Source organism: Phyllopteryx taeniolatus, chromosome 16 (genome assembly GCF_024500385.1).
Source record: "Phyllopteryx taeniolatus isolate TA_2022b chromosome 16, UOR_Ptae_1.2, whole genome shotgun sequence".
Taxonomy (NCBI): Eukaryota; Metazoa; Chordata; class Actinopteri; order Syngnathiformes; family Syngnathidae; genus Phyllopteryx; species Phyllopteryx taeniolatus.
In genome coordinates, this window is record NC_084517.1 from 16,321,426 (window position 1) to 16,341,703 (window position 20,278).

General features: G+C 41.3%; 1 protein-coding gene across 1 annotated transcript in view; it reads right to left on the minus strand.

The window, feature by feature from the left end:
* Window positions 1-9,302: 9,302 nt before the first annotated feature.
* The window catches only part of LOC133465868 (rho-related GTP-binding protein RhoN-like), a 37,295-nt gene continuing 26,319 nt past the window's right edge, over window positions 9,303-20,278 (minus strand). Inside the window, exons 3-5 of the mRNA XM_061749018.1 lie at window positions 17,954-18,063; window positions 14,893-15,027; window positions 9,303-10,068 (exon numbers count right to left, since the gene is read on the minus strand). Coding sequence (XP_061605002.1) covers window positions 9,799-10,068; window positions 14,893-15,027; window positions 17,954-18,063 — 515 coding nt within the window. The 3' untranslated portion in view covers window positions 9,303-9,798. The remainder of the gene's footprint in view (window positions 10,069-14,892; window positions 15,028-17,953; window positions 18,064-20,278) is intronic.

Consider the following 20,278-nt stretch of genomic DNA (forward strand, 5'->3'; position numbering starts at 1 on the left):
TATTATTATGGACTGACGAGACAAAAGTTGAACGTTTTGGAAGGTGTAGCATGAAGCATGAATGTAACACAGCATTTCAGAAAAAGAACATCATACCAACAGTCAAGCATGTCAGTGGTAATGCGATGGTCTGGGGCTGCTTTCTTTATTTAGGACCTGGACAACTTGCTGTGATTGATGGAACCATGAATTTTGCTCTTTAGCAGAAAATCCAGAAGGAGAATGTTCGGCTAGTAGTTTGTGACCTCAAGCTGAAGCGCATTTGGGTTCTGCAGATCCAAAACACACCAGCAAGGCAACTTCTGAATGGCTTGAAAACAACAACAACACAATAAAGGTCGCCAAGTCAAAATTCGGATTTGAATCTCATTGAAATGCTGTTGCATGACCTTAAAAAGGCCATTCATGCTTGAAAACCCTCCCGTGTTGCTGAATTAACACAATTCAGTTGAGTGGCTGCCACCGTACAGCGCTCGTAGGCTAAAAGTCGATGATTGTTTGCTGTGCCAATGTATGAAGCGCTACTATATATTTACTTAATAATGATATTTCAAATAGAACTTTAAACAAAATATTCCAGTCATAATTTCTTCTCTTTTCTCTGCCAAGTCATGATTTATATTCAGCAGGATGAAAGCATGCTGGGCTGCTCGGAGCAGAACATTTACATAGAAATGGACAAGCAGTCGCATCCGAAAGGAATGAAATCACAGGCAGCAATTTGGGACGGTGTAGTCAGACGGAACGTGCACTTTTGTTTTGGGGTCTGCAACACAGACAGTGCGGGCTCATCCAGAACTAAGCAGTCGAGTCAGAGGAGAATAATATGAAATGAAATAATTCAAAAGTGGAGAGAATGTTTCCTTTCGGTGCTTTAGTGCTTTAATATGTGATTGCGCAGAAGGCTCCCGCTGTTTCGCTGATGTCATTTGTCACGAGCGTTGAGGTCGCATTTTAATACGCAGACTATATGTTGAACATGGACTGCATGTTTCCATGGCAATATTCCTCAATCCCTATGCAACACAGTTCCATTCACTTTGTACAATTTTTAGTATTTGGCTCGTCAAAATAATGGCTCTTATACATTTCAAACATTACACTTAAGTCATAAATGACTGCCTTTTAAAATATTTTGTTATTGATGAATATTTATTTATTAGAATAATAATTACTGGTATTAAGGAAAACATAATTATACTGTATTTATTACTTTAATTCTTCTTTGTCTTCTTCTTATTATTATTATTAATAGCATGAAAAAAATTCCCCTTGCTTTTCAATATGTTTATTGATCCATATCTATCTATCAAAATAGTAAATCCATAATAAACACATAAAGTAAAATAAAAATAAAAATTTGAATAAATTATTTTCCTGTTTTCCCTTTTTTTTTTTTTTTTTTACGTGACATGAATTTGTTTCAACTGTTTCACATTTGATGACCATGAAAGACCATGTGTCAGAAAAGTTGTGTCGTTTTATCACCAAGCATGAAAATGTGCTGAACATGTTCTGTTTGTATCGATATGTATTTTAATGACACTGTACCTAAAAAACAAACAAAAAAATATTGTCTCTTATATTCCTCCCATCTAATATGTCACCTGTCTTTCTTTTTCATCCTTTCTCTGGTCTCCAGGGAGAGTTGGAAGGATGTATGGAGTATGGAACCAGGCAGTGGAAATTGGCAATGTCAGACGTTCCACAAAGGAGCTTGTGTGTGCGTGCGTGTGTGCGTGAGTGTGTGAGAGAAAGAGAGAGAGAGAGAGAGAGACGAAGCGCAAACAACGCGTCTGCTTCCAGTCAACAACAAGACTCCATTTGGCCCAGCTCAAATGCCAACCTGCTCCTGTACACAAGCGACAAGGGTATCAAAATGAGCCGCGGTAAGCTCTTCTAGTTATGCGGCGACAAATTCTCCCAAGTACTCATCACAATGAATCAGCAAACACGTCATTGGCCTCATAAACAAGCTTGTTGCCCTTTTATCGCTGTTCGTGTTGACTCGTATTGCCGGCCTGCGGGGGGGAAAAAAACAAAAAACAACTGTCTGCTATTTTAATAGACGGATAATTGATTTGCATAAAAAAAAAAAAACTCGATGAGCAAATGTGCGCGTCTGTTTTTATTTCTAATTAACAGAGTGTATGTGTGTGTGTGTGTGTGGCTGCTCACTATTTGCCAAATTGCTACTGTGAAGTGAGTTGCGTTCACTGCCACCGTCCAGCCCTCGCATTTCAAATACTTGCTCGCAAGTCAAAGCGGGGTCACTCGTATCTCAGTCTGGCGCCCGTACACTGGGGCCTTACCACCGGACAAGCGGGAGACGAGAAGGCTAAAATCATCATTCAGTCATCTGCCTAGTAACAAGTGATCAGGAAGAAGAAATTGTTGTCTGCGAGTTACATTGAAAACCGGTCGTAAAAATGGCGTGAAGGAGTGAAGGGTTCCTGCTAAGTGCTGGATGGCCCGCCATGTAATAAAGCCGCCACCGAAGTTCTTTTCTCGGGGCGCCCGCCCGCCAGCTGCTTCCACACTTTCATCTTGTCTTCTTTTGTTTGATTGCTTCCTTTCATCGCCCGAGCAACTTGCCGGGCGACGCTGCCGCTTCCTGGCGCTTTGCGAGGCAGCGGGCATGTGTTTGGACACACCTGGTGTGTGGAGATTAAGGCAGTGTGTGTGTGTCTGTGTGTGTGTGCGTGTGTCTGTGTGTGTGTGTGTGTGTGAATTAGAGGCCTATTGCGGCACAGCAGGGAGCGGATGGGCATATTGGACGTGCTATATACCAGTGGTGGGAAAAATATGGCCCACGGGCCACATGTGGTCTGCTCTGTTCTTGAATCCGGCCAATCGGTAATTTATATTTTCCAGTGTCCTAAAATATTTTTTGCATTAGATGTTTTATTTGTCCGTCATTCTTTAATTCTAATGTATATATATATTAGTTTTCATTCTTTTAAATCCTTCTTCTATTTTTAAAACTATTTGGTTTATTATTTTTTTGTAAAGAATACCAAACAAAAAAGAATACACAGTGGTGCCTTGAGATAGGAGTTTAATTCCATCCATGACCATGCTCGTAACTAAAACGCTCATATCTCAAATCATTTTCCCCCAGTGAAATGAATGGAAATGCCAATAATCTGTTCCAGCCTCCCCCCTACAGAAAACAAAAATGTTTGTGTTTTTTAAAAAGGGACAATTACATGTTAAAATATTGTACTTTATATAAAAAAGAGTAATAACATCAGTAAATAGAATGTAATTTATCAAACAGTTTGGTGCATTAATCCTCAAATCCAGTTCGTTGTTCTGCTCCTTCTGGTGTGCTGGCCTTGGCCCCTGACAGACATTACAGTATAATCCAATCATACAGACTCCAATTTCCTCTTCTGCTAATAATTTAAGTCACTTAGTAAGATGCTATAATGGTAGTCATTTTTCATAGAGAATAGAGAATGTATGCCTGTGAGTATTGTTATATTATCTGCTCCACCGTGTGTGTTCAGATATTTGTTGCTTCTGAAACAGCCACTTGTGATGCTAACCGTTAGCATGTCAATGGCGTTTTGCATTGTTTGTTAGCATTAAGATGAGCGGACTTTCCGAAGGCAAAGCCATGTTTTTTTTAAGTACAGTTTTTTGTTTAGTTTGACGCTAAACATTAACTGGGAGTGGCATTAAACAGCTTGAAGCCTCTTTTTCTGACGAATTGTTCAATATTTGCCAAACTGCTGCTTATTGTCAAGTGAGTTGAATTGAGTTCACTGCCATCATACAGTTCACATACCTCAAGCGAAGCAAAATATGGGCCAAATGATGGCTCATATTAATTTGATATATTATTGACCAATACAAAGTGTTGAAAATGGCTTGCTCTCTTTGACAACTAAAATACAATATATTACATATTTTGCATCCAAAATGCAAAACTTTTTGTTTTGTTTTTTTGCCTCATCTACAAATGACCTGGCCGATCTGTCCATTTTAAAAATCAAATGTGGTCCCAGAGCACAGAAGGGTGTGTCGACCACTTTGCTATAGATTTCAGGGGGACGGGGCCATTGGGTGAACAAAGAACCCTGATTGGCTGAGGACTGACATGGGCAGTGACCCGCGCTCGCTCTCCCAAAGGTGCACCTGGCACCGAGTCACATGACGCCACAGACAGACATATGGGCAGACAGACTGGCGGACAGACGGACGCTGTGAGGTTTTGAAGTCTTCTGGCTCGTGTCGCCATGACGACAACAGCCAGGCAGCGTGACTTAATGGCGCCATGTTGGCTTTTCTTTGCTTGGCAGTAGTTCAAGTCGCTGTGGCAATTCCGTCGTACATTGTGAGCGAATACCAAAACAAGGTCAATTGATTTAATACATCACAGCCCCTAGTGGCTGTGAAGAGTATACACAATGATGTCTTGGCATTCTGAGTGGATGCGAAGAATTTGTTTGCTCCGCGCATGCTGATTGGACGCCATGAGGCTAAGCCATGGCGTCATCGGTTTAATGTTGGTTGATTGCCTTTGAGCTCCAGTTGGTAGCAGACAAATATTTTGGAATCATTACATATTTGGATTGAGAGAATTGTCCAACATGGGACGCACAATTTGGACTCGGATTGAATCCCATTTGTTGAGTCCTTCTGCTGCTATAAATCATTAACGGGGTCAATCAAAAATGAGCATGATTGTCCTTGTTAAGGGGGAATTTTTTTTCAATAGGCTTTGATCTTATGGAAAAATCCCCACATTATGGAATCGTATTCAGGCTGCAAAAATTAATAGCATGCATGTCCTGCATGATTCCCAGATTGATTCCCATTCATTGCCCCAATAGTACTGCTATTTATCATCAAAGAACCTGTCAATGAAAATTAAAATGTATATTTGACACACCACAGAAAAGGCTGTTGTTAACAACCCTGCCAAATTTGAATGATTAAGAAAATCATTAGCATTCTGAAGCAAGTATATAAAATGAGGCTTCAAAAACATGAAAAATCAAGCCGTTCGAATGATGTGAGTGTGTCCGCTGAATGCGCCTTCTGTCGTCTGTCAATCAAATACTCATACTAAGACATGGAAAATGGATGCAACTTTGTCTTGCATGTTTCTCATGACTACGCATCCCTACATGCTTGAGCTGCAAAAATACTGTGCATCTGCTGAAAGCTGGCTTGTAGGCTAACAGGCTTGGGCCTCGTAATAAACACTAGTAAGTAACTCGCAATTGCGCCAGACACGCACTGATACGAATGGAGTTGCTCAAGTTCTTATGTAGTTCGGGAGAGGCAACTTCTACCAGATGCCGAAGTGTGTCATTGGGCGCTGTTTTAGCCAGCCCCCCCTCAAAAAACAAAACAAAAAAACATTCAGGAAAACTGAAATGCTGAAAGAGAGTTCAATCTTATATCTCCAGAATTCAGTACTATGTAGTTCTCAGTTTTTACACGTTTTCAGCAATTATAGTGGAACAAATCTCTACACTTTATTTAATCAATCTCCAAATGTCTCATTCAAAAAAATGTGAATATTAAACGCACATGTGCTCTGATTGAGTCCCATTCATTGAGCTAGCTTAATTGGTGCTGCTATTAATCAAATTTCTTTTAATTTTTAATACAGCCCTTGTATTAGATTTACAAAGTGGATTGTGTGTGTACAGTATTGGATATTCCACACTGTGTGAACTCGATAGGAGATGACATCCTGTTTCCTTTCAGGTGAAACTTTCTTTGTGGCGTTCTAGCGACGATAAGTTACACTTTTTGTCCCAGCTTCATGGGGTCGTGGGCCAACAAACTAAAATTACAGCGAGGAGAGCATAAAGCCCTGGTCGCCTATGATTGCGCCACGGCCTTACTTGTTTCCTTGTCTGCAGCCATCAGAGAAGAAACACTGTGATTATGTGCAGCCACAGAAGCACACAAGATCTGCCAAAAGATCCATTTTTGTAAAACGCTTCATTTTTCCAGATCAGAGAAAAAAAAAGCCCAAAAAATCTGTATATTTTTTTGGGTCGCCTGCAGTGAAGTACAACGTGTGTTACTGGACGAAAGTACATTGCCCAGGTAGCTGTACTTTACCTGATGTGTTTTCTGACTGAAATATCTCAACATTATACTCCATCAAAATAGGCTTGTTACTTTTTTAATCTCCGTGGATGGTAACACGATGTGAAAAAGGCATAAATAGAGATCAACTGGGTTGAGATGTTGATCGACTGAATTTTTAGGTTCTCATAAGGCGGGAAAAAAAAGAGACACCCGTGACATGGGAACGTGAACCAGTCAGCATTAATGACATTCCCTACCCAAGGCGTTATTTAAGAGAATTGTTTGATCCTGTCAGCTACCAGAATCATTGCGATGTGTGAATGTGTTGTGTTCTGTTTTGTGCCAGTCTAAATACCACAAGCTTCTGGCATTCAAAAAAAAAATTCCTTTTACAATGTTAGTGCCAATGATAGCTAGCTCTTAAACAACAACATGCGATGTAACATGATGTTTTTTTCTTCTCAGGACAACCATTATGTATGTAAATAAAAAAAAAGGGAGACTATTTTGTTATTTTTACTGTGCAGAGAAGTTTTTTTTTGTTCTTGTGCCAGTTATCTAAACAGGTATTGACTATAACAATTTTTTTGTTGATAGTTTTTTTTTTATTTACTTTTACTCAAGAACAAGTGCTGAATCTGAATTGAACCATTTTTTATTGTATTGTTATTATTATTATTATTTTTTTTACAGATGTATCTGTACTTCTACTTAAGTAAAGAGCGTGAGTAGTTCTGCCACCTCTGGCCGTCGTAATAAACACTAGTAAGTAACTATAACTGCTATACAATTTTGGCTCATTCGTCCTCATGGAAGCCAACGCGCCTTCACATTTGTGGTTTTGGCTGCAGTGTTGAGTTCTGTGATGAGCCAACATTGAACCAAGCCGACGCTCTCTCGGGGTGCCCGAGCCTGAGCGTCGCCGCGGGCCTGTCTGGAGGCCAGGTTGGATTTATTTGGATGACACGACGGGGCCGGATGCAGAGAAGACACCAGCTGGACTCGGTAGGTTCCAGGAATGTGAATTGCTTTTTTTCTATCCCAGCTACACGTGTGATATTGTGCTAGTTTGCGTGAATATTTTAGTTGTTGACCTCCAAAAAGCGCAAACAGTTGCTTTGAACTCAGTTTGCTAGCCATTTAGCAGGATTACGTCATTTTCCATCACAAACTGATCCATGCAATCTGATGAAACGGTATAGCTGACTTCTTGTGTATGCTAAGCTAACAAGCATGACTACGGTTTGATTACATGAACGTTTGAAGCCGAACTTGCGAAAAAATATTGTTTTGTATGGCTGGTGTCTTCGGACAAAAGCTAAATACATGTATATCATTTATTTAATTCATACTAGTGAGGAGAAGCGGTACAGAAAATTGATGTATGGATGATATATGTAAACACGAACGAATCGAATATTGTCATCTAATAATGCTATGCTGTTGTTTGCTCAAATGTTTCGTGAGGCCCACTCTCTGTGGCACTAGCAAGTTTAACCAGCTTAGCTAATAAGGCTAGCTACATACTCCCGAGAGGTCGAGGAGAAATGTTTTTGCTTTTTTTTTGTTGACCTAGATAAATCTGGATAAAGCTATGCGGTCATCCGCATAGTCATAAATCAACAGATACACTTTTTGTCTGCTCCAAGAACAGCAATGCACTTGTGTGATCCGTAAACATCGTACATTGTTTCTAGTTCATAAATCAAAATGGTAACGTTATGCTACGAATGTGCAGCTAACAAAGCTCACAGTTTAAAGAATTGCATTATCGATCTGTCCAACTTCTATATCGCTTGTCCTCATTAGGGTATCGGGTGAGCTGGAACGCCAAGCCAACTGAGTCTGAGCGAGAGGCGGAGTACACTCTGGACCGGTTGCTAGCCAATCAAAGGGCACCTATAGACCAACAACCATTCATACTCACATTTGAACCTGAACCATCAACATAACATGCATGTTTTGGAATATGAGCGCAAAAGCAAGAATGGGAAAGACACGCGATCCACACAGGAAGCCCAGAGCTAATATTCGAATCCTGAACCTCAGAACTGTGAGGCGGATGTGCCAACCACTAGTGCACCATGCTACACAGTGGGCTTACCGAAGTGATTTCCATTTTCTGGCTCTCTCCTCTTTCGTTGTGGTGGCAGGTAAGTGTTAGCACGTCTCAGTGACCACCGGGAGCTCATTAGCATTCTGAAGCACAGCCGTCACTGCGGTTGCCATGACGTCAGTGACTAATTCGGGATTCGAGAGGGTAGGTGGGGGTGACAGTCCATTCACACAGTCCACATATGCACCTTGGGTTTCTCTGACCACCAAGCAAAGAACAGGCTTGTGTTGTTAGCTCGGCGTGCAGGAAGACCAAGTAGGAAATCCTGCATCCCATTAGCCTAGCTGACAAAGCACGAGAGAGAGCGGAGCGCACTTTTATTACGCTTTTATGATCTCCTCGTCCGCAGAGACTCGGCATCCGACTGGAGAACAAGGCCGTAATCATGAAGCGGCGCATGCACAATACTAAAGCGGCGCTCGCTATCAAGATGAGTGGCAAGCAACATAATTGGCTTAGTTGTGTACAAAAGCTTTAATTAAGGCAATTATGCTTTGTTGTTATGGGCTACAACAGCTAATGTTATGTCAAGTACAGGTAGTTAGTCTGCACTCTTTTAAAAGGTAATTATGGTTAAACCCCATAAAACCTCTGAATAAAGCGATGCGGCCATCCGCAAATCGGTCAACGGACAGACGGCCCCAAGGTAAGTCATGAAAAGTGTATTTTCTGTAAAATAATACTAACATTGCGCTGTAACGCAACGCTAGTATCTGTGTCCCTAGTGCGCTAAAACTAGCTTAAACCACATAAAGCATTCAAATGTCTTTACATAAACTTTAACATCAATGATGGCCCGTTTTTATATTGTTTAAAAGAAGAAGAAAAAAACTAATATTTGAACCCGTGTATTATTTGAATACCATACACAAGTAGGGGGTCCCCACTCTAGCAGTTATGTGTCCTACTAATTTTAATGTTGGTCAGGATGGTGGTAATTGGAGATCAAAAGTATTTTTGTGGTTGTACTTGCTGTGAAATGTATGAAACAGGATATACACGACATTATTTGTCACAGCAGTATGGGAACGCGCTTTTCATTTCCAGCCATCAGCCTTTCAAGCATTAGGCGTTAATGACATCATCCGCATGTGTGCTGCGCTAATAAAGAAACAGCAGCCAGCAATTAACGTTGCCATCTGCAGTCAAGCCGGCGCTTTATTTTGCAATTGTGAGCGAAGAGGAGTAACAGAAAACAACAAACACAACATTAATGTTGCAAACATAAGCAAATGTGTTCATATTCTCAATAGAATGCACTTGTGGTAGCGACGCGTGTGCACTGCTCAAAAACAAACCACTCACTCGCCTCATGGCTCCTATCCTTGTAGCCCCCCCCCATCATCATCGTCCTCCTGGGATGCTTGAATATGCCCGTCCTCTTCACTCGCCACACTTCCACTACGGCAGCGTCCTTGTGTGTGCTGTGTTCCTTTAGGCCTGATTCTCCATCATTTTGACACAACACAAAATGACACACACACACACTCACACACACACAAACACACACACACACACACAAAGCAAATTTCCACAGTGCAACTTCATTTTTCATCTCCTGCAGTGCAACAAAAACAATAAATAGGCGTCCTCTGGCATATATTTCTGTACACGTATCATTTCTACATGAGCACGCAGCTCTTGGCCCGGTCCTTCCTCAGGACAGGCGCTTGGTCCGCGGGCTCAGTCCGACCCGGCAGCGGTGGGAGGGGCAGCTGCGACACGCACTTGAGCCCCCGGCGGGAGGCGCTGCGCTTGAGCGGCGGCTTGTGCGGCCGGCGCACCGACGCCAGCGTGGTGACGTGGAACACGTCCCGCACGCTGTTCTCCGACACCTTGGACGTGCACTCGGCGTAGGCCACCGCCCCCATCTGCCGGGCAACGGTGCTGCCCTGCAAAGCACACAAAACCCAATGTGGATCGTTCAAGACTACACAGACAAAAATAAATCCAGTAAATAAATGAATTAGAAAAGTAGCAAAATCTTATTTGGGAAAAAAAGTGTTTTCAACATAAGTTTGAAGGTTCTGAAAGGTAATATTTTTACAAAAAAAATTTGTATCGTTTTGAGAACAGTCATATTTTTCTTTGAACAAAGATACATTTTTGTAGAAAAAAGTTGTTACGACAAAGTTGTATTTTTTGAGAATAGTTATTGTTTGTTATTGTAAAAAGTCATACATGGCGTTTTGCATTGTTTGTTAGCATTAAGTTAAGGAGACTGTCATAAGACAAAGTATGTCTTTTTAAGAATTTATTATTATTATTTTTTTAAATGCACAACGTACACAACACAACGTGTAATTCTCTTTGTTCAGTTTGACAGTAAACTTTAACTGGAACCAAATTGTTCACGATCTGCCAAACTGCTGCTTGTTGTGATGTGAGTCGACTTGAGTTCACTGCCCATATTGCGCTCGTAGCTCAAATTTTTGCTCGTGAGTCAAAGAAAAGAAATCGTAAGCTGCCCCTTATACAAAACATTCCACAAGCCATCCACAGACACTAGTGACCCATTAATGCTGGCATGTCTGACTTCTTTAATGTCATGTTTTTTGTTTCTGTGCCGAATGTTCGAGAGTAACCCTGAAACAGGCTGTCATTGATGGTCGCCGCATCAAGAGCAAAGATGACGACATGTTGACAGGAAAGTGCAAAAATGTCCGAAGTGCTGGTGTCGTCGTATTCAAGCGATTTATAGAATCCACTAAGGTTACCTCACTGATATGTTTGAATTCAATTAAAAACTGCTGAACAGAGTGATGATGACTTCTTCCTTTGACCATCATCAGCGTTTCCCATGATTCCTCAAAACACACGCTCATCCTTTTCATCTGCACGCCTTTGATTCTTCCATCAAGGCGCCATGAAAACGATTCACACGTGAGACTCATCTGTGTCCTCGATGGGTGGGAGGAAAAAAAAAAAAAAAAAAAAGGTGGCGTGAAAACAGTGTGATCTGTGGCAGATTACGGAGGAAATGTGTCAGGTTCAAGCAGTGGTCTGTAAGCACTGACATCGCCTCCGCTGTGCTTACAACTCAATTTGAGATCAACAAAGCGCTTAAGAGCGAGGACGATTGGATTACGCTGCACGGCCTCTGCAGTGTGACACTCATGGGACCATCAATGTACTTTAGCATTTATTTTTTGGACGACTTTTTACTCCCTAAATTTGAAAACATATCTGTACTTTCTACTCCTACAAAAGCAGTAATGTTGCGCTAAAAAAAAAAAAAAAAAAAAAAAAAAGTAAAATAATTTTTGGGGAAAAAAGTAGTAATATTGTCAGAAAAAATAAATCGTACTATTATGGGACCTTTTTTTTCCTTGGAACAAAAGTCACAACATTACCAAAAATAAAAAATAAAAAAATGGGAGGAACAATGTGACAATAATATTAAGGTGTTAGTTAAGTTCTATATCATTAGAAGGTTTTCAATATTATGATACGTTATTTTTTCAACAAAAGTCCACATCTTATGAGAAAGAAGTTGTAATGTAACAAGAAAACGGCAAAGTTCTGACAATGTTTATTTAATTTTTTTAGACCAAAGTTGTAATTCTGTGAGAAAAGGTCATGAGAGTTCCCCCCCCAAAATAATTACAAGAATAAAATTTTATCCTAATGTTTTGAGAAAGGTTTTCTTTTTTTGAAAAAGCATCAATTTTATTTAAAAAAGTTCTAATTTCACAATTAAACTATTTTTGAGAAAGGTTGTAGTATTACTGGGGGAAAAAAGATATTTTTCATATTTGTTTGAGACAAATAAGGTCAAGATTAAATAAGCATAATGAAATATTCACTTTTTTATTTTTGAACAAATGTAATATCACGGAAAAAACAAAAGAAAGTAAAAGAGTAGTCGTCGTAACGAGTAAAAAGCTGGAATATGGTGAGAAAAAAGTTATATTACAAATAAAAAGGAAAATCTTTCAAAAAAGTCACGTTATGAAAAAGGAGTTGTAATAATACGGGAAAAGTTGTATGATTCAGAGAATTTCTAAGTAATTTTCTGAAAAAAAAGTCAAAATGTGAGACATTTTTTTGAAAAAAGTTGTATTCCAAGAAAATCCACAAATGTAGGACAAAAGCTATACTGTTAAGAGTATTACGATAAAATTAACTTTTGTCAAAAAAAGTCACAGTAAAATGAGGAAAAAAAGTACAGGGGGAAAAAGGTTCGCAAACTAGGTCATAATTTTGTTTGAAAAGTCATGCGTAACGTCTGAGTAGTCCTTATGAGAGCCTTTCAGTAGTTTGTGTGTGTGAAAGCATTTGAATAGTAAGTGTGAGAGTTAATCCTGAATAATGTCCCTAACGGCCCCTCATAGTAATAATATGTGACCCTCGCACGGCCTTGAGCTATTTACATTGTCTGAAAAGGAATTAAAAATGCTTTCTTATGATGTATAAATTGTGGTAATCAGGTAATATTTGGTGAAGATCCCTGTTGACATCTGTTTAAACATTAGAAGCGGCGTTACAGCGTTACCCTAGCAACATGGATGTTTTGTTTACACCACGAGGGACTGTATTACGGCCTCTTGTTGGTTCATGTGTGTAATGTTGTACATTTTAATTCAATCCGAGGCTGCAGAGAACTCCAAGCTTTGTTGATACCAACCATGATGTAGGTTTTCCTTGTTTTGCGCGCGGCAGTAGCCGATTAGTGTCGTTGAGTTCTCGTTGTTGTCAGAATTTTCTCTGAGATTTCGCTGTACCCTCCCAATAAACGCATTTTTTTTCAAAGCATTAGGGTAATAAATTCTCCTCAATTCCAAATGGGAAGTGATCTTTACTCATTTTTCTGGTGCTTGAATCACATCTGAAAATATATCTTTTTCACTTAGTCCGCGCTTTATGGGCTGTAGCTCAAAATACGGCCGTTCCACTTCCAATCGGTTTCATGCTGCAGGGTCACATATTAGTTGTTTTTCACAGAGGATACAAAAATAAATATCTGTGAGTATTGTTGTATGCCCTGAATGTGTTGCTATCGCTGGTGTTCAAATATAATTTGTTCAAAAGTTTATAATTACCGCTACAGCAATCCTAGTTTCATTAGACCGTCCGTGGCATTTTGCATTATGTGTTAGCATTAAGCTAGTGGACTTTTGTAAGACAAAGTTCATGTGATTTGGTTGGGTACACGTGTTATTGTCTTTGTTTTAGTTTTAGTTTTGTTTACTAAAGTGCTTGAAACCTCTTTTTTGAAGAATTGTTAACCATCTGCCAAACTGCTTCACTGCCACCATAGCTAGCGCTTGCAACTCAAATTTTTGTTTCTAAGTCAAGACAAAAAATTGGCCGAGCGACAGCTTGTATCTCAAAACACTCATAAATCAGGTCACTTGTAAGTCGAGGTACCACTGTACTTCAGTTCGCGGGGATGAAAGATGAAATCAGATGTTCTATATTTTGTGAGATGTTGACATATCGCTGGGCTCTACGCTTTTGTCGTAGGTTTTGCTGAGGTTGTGACTGTGGACACGCGTACCTATTTGCATGTTTCAACGCTAAGCCTCTACGACCTCCGCGCCGGGCCGAGGCAGACCTGATAAACTGCTCGGCCAATCTGTGAATTTGAATCAGCTTGTTCTGTTTGTTGGGCGCCACACAAAAGCTCTCACACAAACAAAAAAGCTGTCTGCCTTGCTGTCTAAATTGATGCGGCCTTGAACAAAAAACGTCCGCAGCTGCGAAACAGAGCGCTCGCGTAAATAAGATGTGTAAACAAAAGATGACACGCTACGCCGTATCTGGGGGGGGGGGGGTGACCACAATAAGTAATTCCCCTCTGCTGAAACGTGAGCACTCACTGGACACAACATTAGGTACACCTGCAAGCGCTATATCAGAACATCTGCCTTCACAAAGATAACTTCTCACAATATTCCGACTTTGTTCTCGAAAAATGTTTTTAACCTAAACGTTACGCATGACTTTTCAAACAAAATTATGACCTAGTTTGCGAACCTATGCATGAGTCTCAGTCTCATTAACACTACTCAAATGCTCTCATTGATACTACTCAAATGCTCTCACTGACACTACTCAAATGCTCTCATTGACACAACTCAAATGCTCTCACAAGCATGTGTCTTGCTCTCATCAACACTACTCAAATGCGTTCAAGCGAGCACGTCAATCACATTCTCGCACTTGATTATTGTGTTACAATAACGCTTTTCCTCATTGATTTAAAATGGCTGCTTTTAATGTGTAATTGCTGTATGATATGATGTAATTGTCGGCCAATCAGAAGCCGTGTCGTGTATGACGTAGGACTAGGCTGGCTTGTCTATCAAGGGCGAGACGCCATTATTCGGTCGCGGGTGCTCTCTGATTGTGTGCAGTTCATCTCTATAATTTCACTTTTTGAAATATTTTACCGAATAAAATATTTACACTATTCACGTGTGAGCATCATTGACATGAACGCGTGAATGCCAGTGATGCGCGCGAGAATGTGATTGACGTGCTCGTGTGAACGCATTTGAGTAGTGTTGATGAGAGCAAGACACGTGTGTATGAGAGCATTTGAGCAGTGTAAATGAGAGCAAGACGCGTGTGTATGAGAGCATTTGAGTAGTGTAAATGAGAGCATTCGAGTAGTATCAATGAGAGCATTCAAGTAGTAGTAGTAGTAGTAGTAGTAGTACACACATTTGCAAAGATGAGTGATTGAATGGTCGGTCGTGCGGCCATGTTACCTGCTCGTGGGTGACGGGGATGAGGCGTTGCTTGGAGAGTTCCCTCAGCGTGTTGACGTCCGTCCTCATGTCCAGCTTGCAGCCCACCAGCACCACTTTGGCGTTGGGGCAAAACTCCTGCGTCTCCCCCTGCCACTGTGCGCACAAAACAACAACAGACCTTTAACTTTTGGTTGTGATTTTTTTTCCCAGTCCCAATGCAATGTGTCTAGCACGTGCCTTTGGAAGCAGTACGGCGACAATTAGTACCCAAACGTAAGTGTATCCAAAAGTACTTCCAGTTACAACCCAGGCTAAACTTAGCTCCTCCCTCACATACAAAGCTCATCTCTCAGTCGAGCTGTATCACTTCAACATATAGTACATTCTTGGAACCGTTCAATAAATGGCTGCAAAGTGCATTGGCAACTGTGGCTCTCCTTTTCTACATGAGAGCATTCCCGTAAGTAAGTGTACTGGCAAAAAACAAAAAACAAACAAACAAAAAACACGTTATAGCGGGAGCATGAACGATAGGGTTCCACAGAACAAAATGGTGATTTTGTGAATAGTCAACCACAAATATGCTGTGCATTACCGTACCTCATAGTATTTGGGTTTGGCCATAGCGAGTGGCTATCGTGCATGAAAAAGGGCCAAAAAAAGGAGGCTGTTCCATTTGGTAGTACATCTGTCTTTGGCAGAGGTCTGCGCACCGTCCAAGTGCACCGGAAAATCTAATTAACTTGAACGGAAATGCCATATGTCTGTTAATTAATAGCCAATTCTCTCACAACTGCAGTAAATCGATCAATATTTTCCTCACAAACAAAGTTCTGATGTTGGGGGTTCAAATCCAGACCCCGGTCTTCCTGTGTGGAGTTTGCATGTTGTCTCCGTGCTTGCGCGGGTTTTCTCTGTGTACAGTATATCGTGCATTTTAGGTTACAAAAAAAAACCCAATTAAAATTGTTGTAATATGCATTTGAAAGAGGAAAAATAGCACTCCATAATATTACACTTAAAACAAACAGTAATGACATACATAATTAAATAGAATTTTGAAAATAAACGGGTTTGGTCACACTGCATCATTTGAATGGCCGTTGTGCGGCTCCTTCTGGTGCAGCCACCTTGGCCACCAGGGGCAGTGTCAAACAGATTGACAGCAATACTGTCTACTGAGACGTCTCATCTTCTCCCAGCTCATTGGTACGACACTAATATTAGTTGATCTTCGCAGAGGATAAATATAAAATCGTAAGTAGTAAGTACTGTTTATATTGTCTGTCTACATGTTATGCTGCACAATTTATTTGTGTTCAATCTGTTGCTTAAAAGGTTATAGCAAAGCAACATGGATGCTATTTATCTTTAGCATTAAGCTAGCAGACTGAAAGGCTTAGCTATGTGGTTGTTTTAAATAGACAACGTTAATTTCTTTTAATTTGACGGTATACTTCAACTGGGAGTGGCAATAGACATTTTGACGCCTCTGTTTTGAAGAACTGTTCACTATTTGCCAGAGTGTTGCTCACTGGGAAGTGAGGTGAGTTCACTGCCACGATAAAGCGCTCATTTCGCAAGTCTGCAGTCAAGCCAAATATAGTCTGAACAATGGCTCGCATCTCGGAGTCACTCGTATCTCAAGGCACCACTGTACTCGAAAGCGTCCTTTGGTGTGAATGTGAGTGTGAATGCTTGTTTGTCTATATGTGCCCTGCGATTGGCTGGCGCCCAGTCTAGGGTGATCATCACTTCTCCCAGGTCAATTGTGACCCTAGTGAGGATAAGTGGTATTAAAATGGATGGATGGACAAACAAATGTATTCTAGCGTGTGTGTGTGAAGCGCAGCTGAAACAACAGTTTGCTCAAAGTGTGTGACACAAATGCACAAGAACACCGCAGCCCGGAATATTCTACATGCCAAGTGCCCAACGTCAGGCACTCCACTCAGCCTTTGTGTTTAAAACAACCTCTGACCTCTCAAGCCCGGCCCCTACCCTGAAATCAAGCACCAAATCAAAGGATTTGATCGTTTAACCCTCGCTCCTCTGTGGCGGCCTTGATCGTCAACACAGATCAAGAGTCTAATTTGGGACGGCCGTTGTTGCGACAGGTTTCGACTGCGGCCCTGAGATGAGATTTACAGGGCGACGGCTAGGGGTTAGGGGTCACGGCAACCCTCCCACCCCTCTCCTGTGTCGAGGGGATTCATGGGAAAACCAAAAAGCTTGACGGTGGATATGTTGACAGGCTCCACTGAGGCTTGTCCAGATATTTGAGGGTGTCCTGGATTATATTTACAAAGTCTGCAGGGGCCTGGACCATCAGAAAACTGCTAATAGTTGAGTTTTTCAGTGAATAGCTGGGGATAGGTTCCACAGAAAATAATTAGAATAGGTGAATAGGAAACTGTGAATATACAAATGACTACATAGAACAAACATGGTAAAGGCAAGTCAGACTAATCCAGTGTCAAACTGCTGTCATCATGAAAGCTATATTAACTGCATACAGGTGCAAAGGCAATAGTTTCTCGATCTATAGACAGACAAAGATACATTACTAGTAGTTAATAAATCTTTTTCAGAGAAAATATGTCTATTTGGTTCATTTCCCACGACACACCTGATGATCCCTCAGGGTACACTAATGCTCGGGAATCACTGCTTTACGTCTGTATACCTTTTCCACAAATTGTTGGTTTGTTTGTTTAATGACTAGCACAACCTTAGCCTGGGTCAACTGTCTCCAAAAGCAATCGATGATTTACCGTGAGTGTGACCGCCGCCACATCTCCTCTCCATCTATAAACCGGATTTTTGCTCTCTTTTTTCCCAGGCTCATTAAGCGTGAAGCTTGTGTGCAGCCTCTCCTCTTTGATACATCTTCTCAAGGCTCATTTGCGTATCTCATGCCCCCCCCCCCCCACCCGACTCCCCATCTGACCTACCATTCTGCTGAGGATTAAAGGTCAAGTGGATATTTTGATGAGATAAAAACGAGCGCCGGGGCTGCCATTCGTTATTACGTTGCCAAGCCACATGTGTGGGGATTTGATAAAAACAAGCCACTGACCTTTTTAATGACGCTGTCCAGAGTCTCGGGGCGGCTGATGTCAAAGCAGATGAGGACGGCGTCAGAGTCGGGGTACGCCAGCGGCCTCACGTTGTCGTAATAGGAAGAACCTGCGGACACAGACAAAAAAAAGTCACATATGGCGAGAAAAAGGTCAGGACCGCAAGTGAGAAATAAACAAGCTCGTTCCGGAGCCCCAGCAGTGTTTTCATCCCCCGGACCATTATGTCTATTAGGTGGTTATGTCAAAGTCAACACAATCTTCTCCAAGTTGTTGTCATTTGTCAATCAAAAACTGAATGAATCCATACCAGGCCCGTCATAAAAATTTGATTAGAGGCCATGTTTTACGTCATATTTTCCCAACTGTTATACAAAACAACAGCTTTTGCCAAACTTTAAGCCACACACCCTCAACAGTGTCCCCAGAACCACATTCTACATAATACATAACACTTGAGAATTTAATTAACAACAACGAGCTGTTCCTCTAAATTGTGGCATCCAGGGACGATGCATTTTCAGGGTGTTAGCATAGCTCGCTAGGTTACTGCATGCTGTAGTGGTAGAAATTTCTCAAGTCATTATAACTAAGTAACTCGTAATTGTGCCGGATAGCCATTCATGCAAATGAAAGCGCTCAAGTGTGTAATATAGTGTATAACCTGAGCCCAAGTGTGTCACTAGGCATCGTTTTAGCCTACTGAAATCGTGAAAAACAATTTAACGCTATATCTCCACAATTAGGTCATACATAGATCTCAGTCTTTGCACATTTTCAGCAATTATCTTCAAACATCTATAATGTATATGTAGGTCTCATGAAGTTTACCAATTACACCACGCATGATGTATTTTGAAGCAGATTTTTCCAGAACATTTAGCTTAAAGTCCGACTTGAACCACTGCATCTCGCTCTCTGGGTTTGGACAGGCACATGGGTGGTCTCCTATTATCAGAGTAAGAATGTGGAGTGCTTTCTCAAAGTGAAGCCGGAGGACTGCGAGGGAACCGCCCGGCTTTTGTTCCTGATCATCTGGAGAGCGGTAGCACAGAGGCCAAACTGAAAGGCTGAAGCCTTTAGACGCATTGCTCAAACTGTCTCGACATCTTGCCTGGTTCTCAGAAATTTAGACACTCGCCTCCCCCTCATGCTCATTCACGCATCTTGATCAAGTCTAAAGCTCCAGTGTTTCTCAAACTAGTTTGAATCCTAGCTTGACTCTCTTGCAGTGATGGGAAGTAAGAGATCTGAGAGTTGAGATCTGGAGGTCTCATAAGTTGTGGAAAAAAAAAACAAAAAAAAACCAAACGTGAACTAGGCAGCCCTAACAACGACGGTAACAGATTTGGAGCGAGATATTCCTCATCCATCATACAGAGTGTGAGTACTTTTGCCAGCTAGACTTTTTTGGAAAGTGTCTGCCGTCTCACTCTCATCCAGACTCGTACTTTTTGGACAGCAACTCCATCAATATTGTCAGAGTATTCCGCATGCGTCACGCCTGCTCTTCACTCGTCGACTCGACAGGCCTGTTAAAGCATACTTCAGTCGGAGGTGCACAAAGGCAAGCGCAGCCTGTTTTTAGCATCACTGTGTTCTCTTTTCTTAGTGACGGAATGAGACGACAACAATAGCGAGCACTCGGCAACATCATTCAGAGCGCCGTTTCCCCCACCCCAAGGGTGACCTGCTATCGCTCCCCGCTGAGAATAATGCAGCAAACAGCCTGGAACGCGCTCGCAGGCTTCACGTTAAACACGGATGCCTTTCTGCCTCAGGGCGACTGGAGACGGCGAGTTTGTAGTTTTGTATTTCACTGAAACAACACAAATGAGAGATTCTGCATCAAAAGAAAACATCTTAAAAATATATTTTAAGTGATAACGATACGCTATTGATTATTGATCCTGTATCTATACAGTACCATAATTGACAACAATAGACTATCCATCCATCCATCTTCTCATCTAAACATCTTATCCTCACTCTGGCTTTTCAACACGTCATGCCTGCACACAGCATTGTTTATATTTACCATGACCACACATCTTACATTTCAATGTGAAAGCTGCGGCGCATTGTTGGATTGGGCGGCCATTATCCGGCTAGCGGTAACCATGGAGAATGTAAACAATGTGTAATCATGCAGTGAGATGGCACGTTCGAAATGGAAGGGGATTTATTTATTCCACCAAGCCTGGCTAACACACTCGTACCATGGTCAAAGGTGGATTGTGGGCAGAAACTTGATGGCTTGAGACTGCTGGCTAGCGAGCTAACCGAACATCAAGTAATGTATGTGAAAAGGCTAAGACATTACA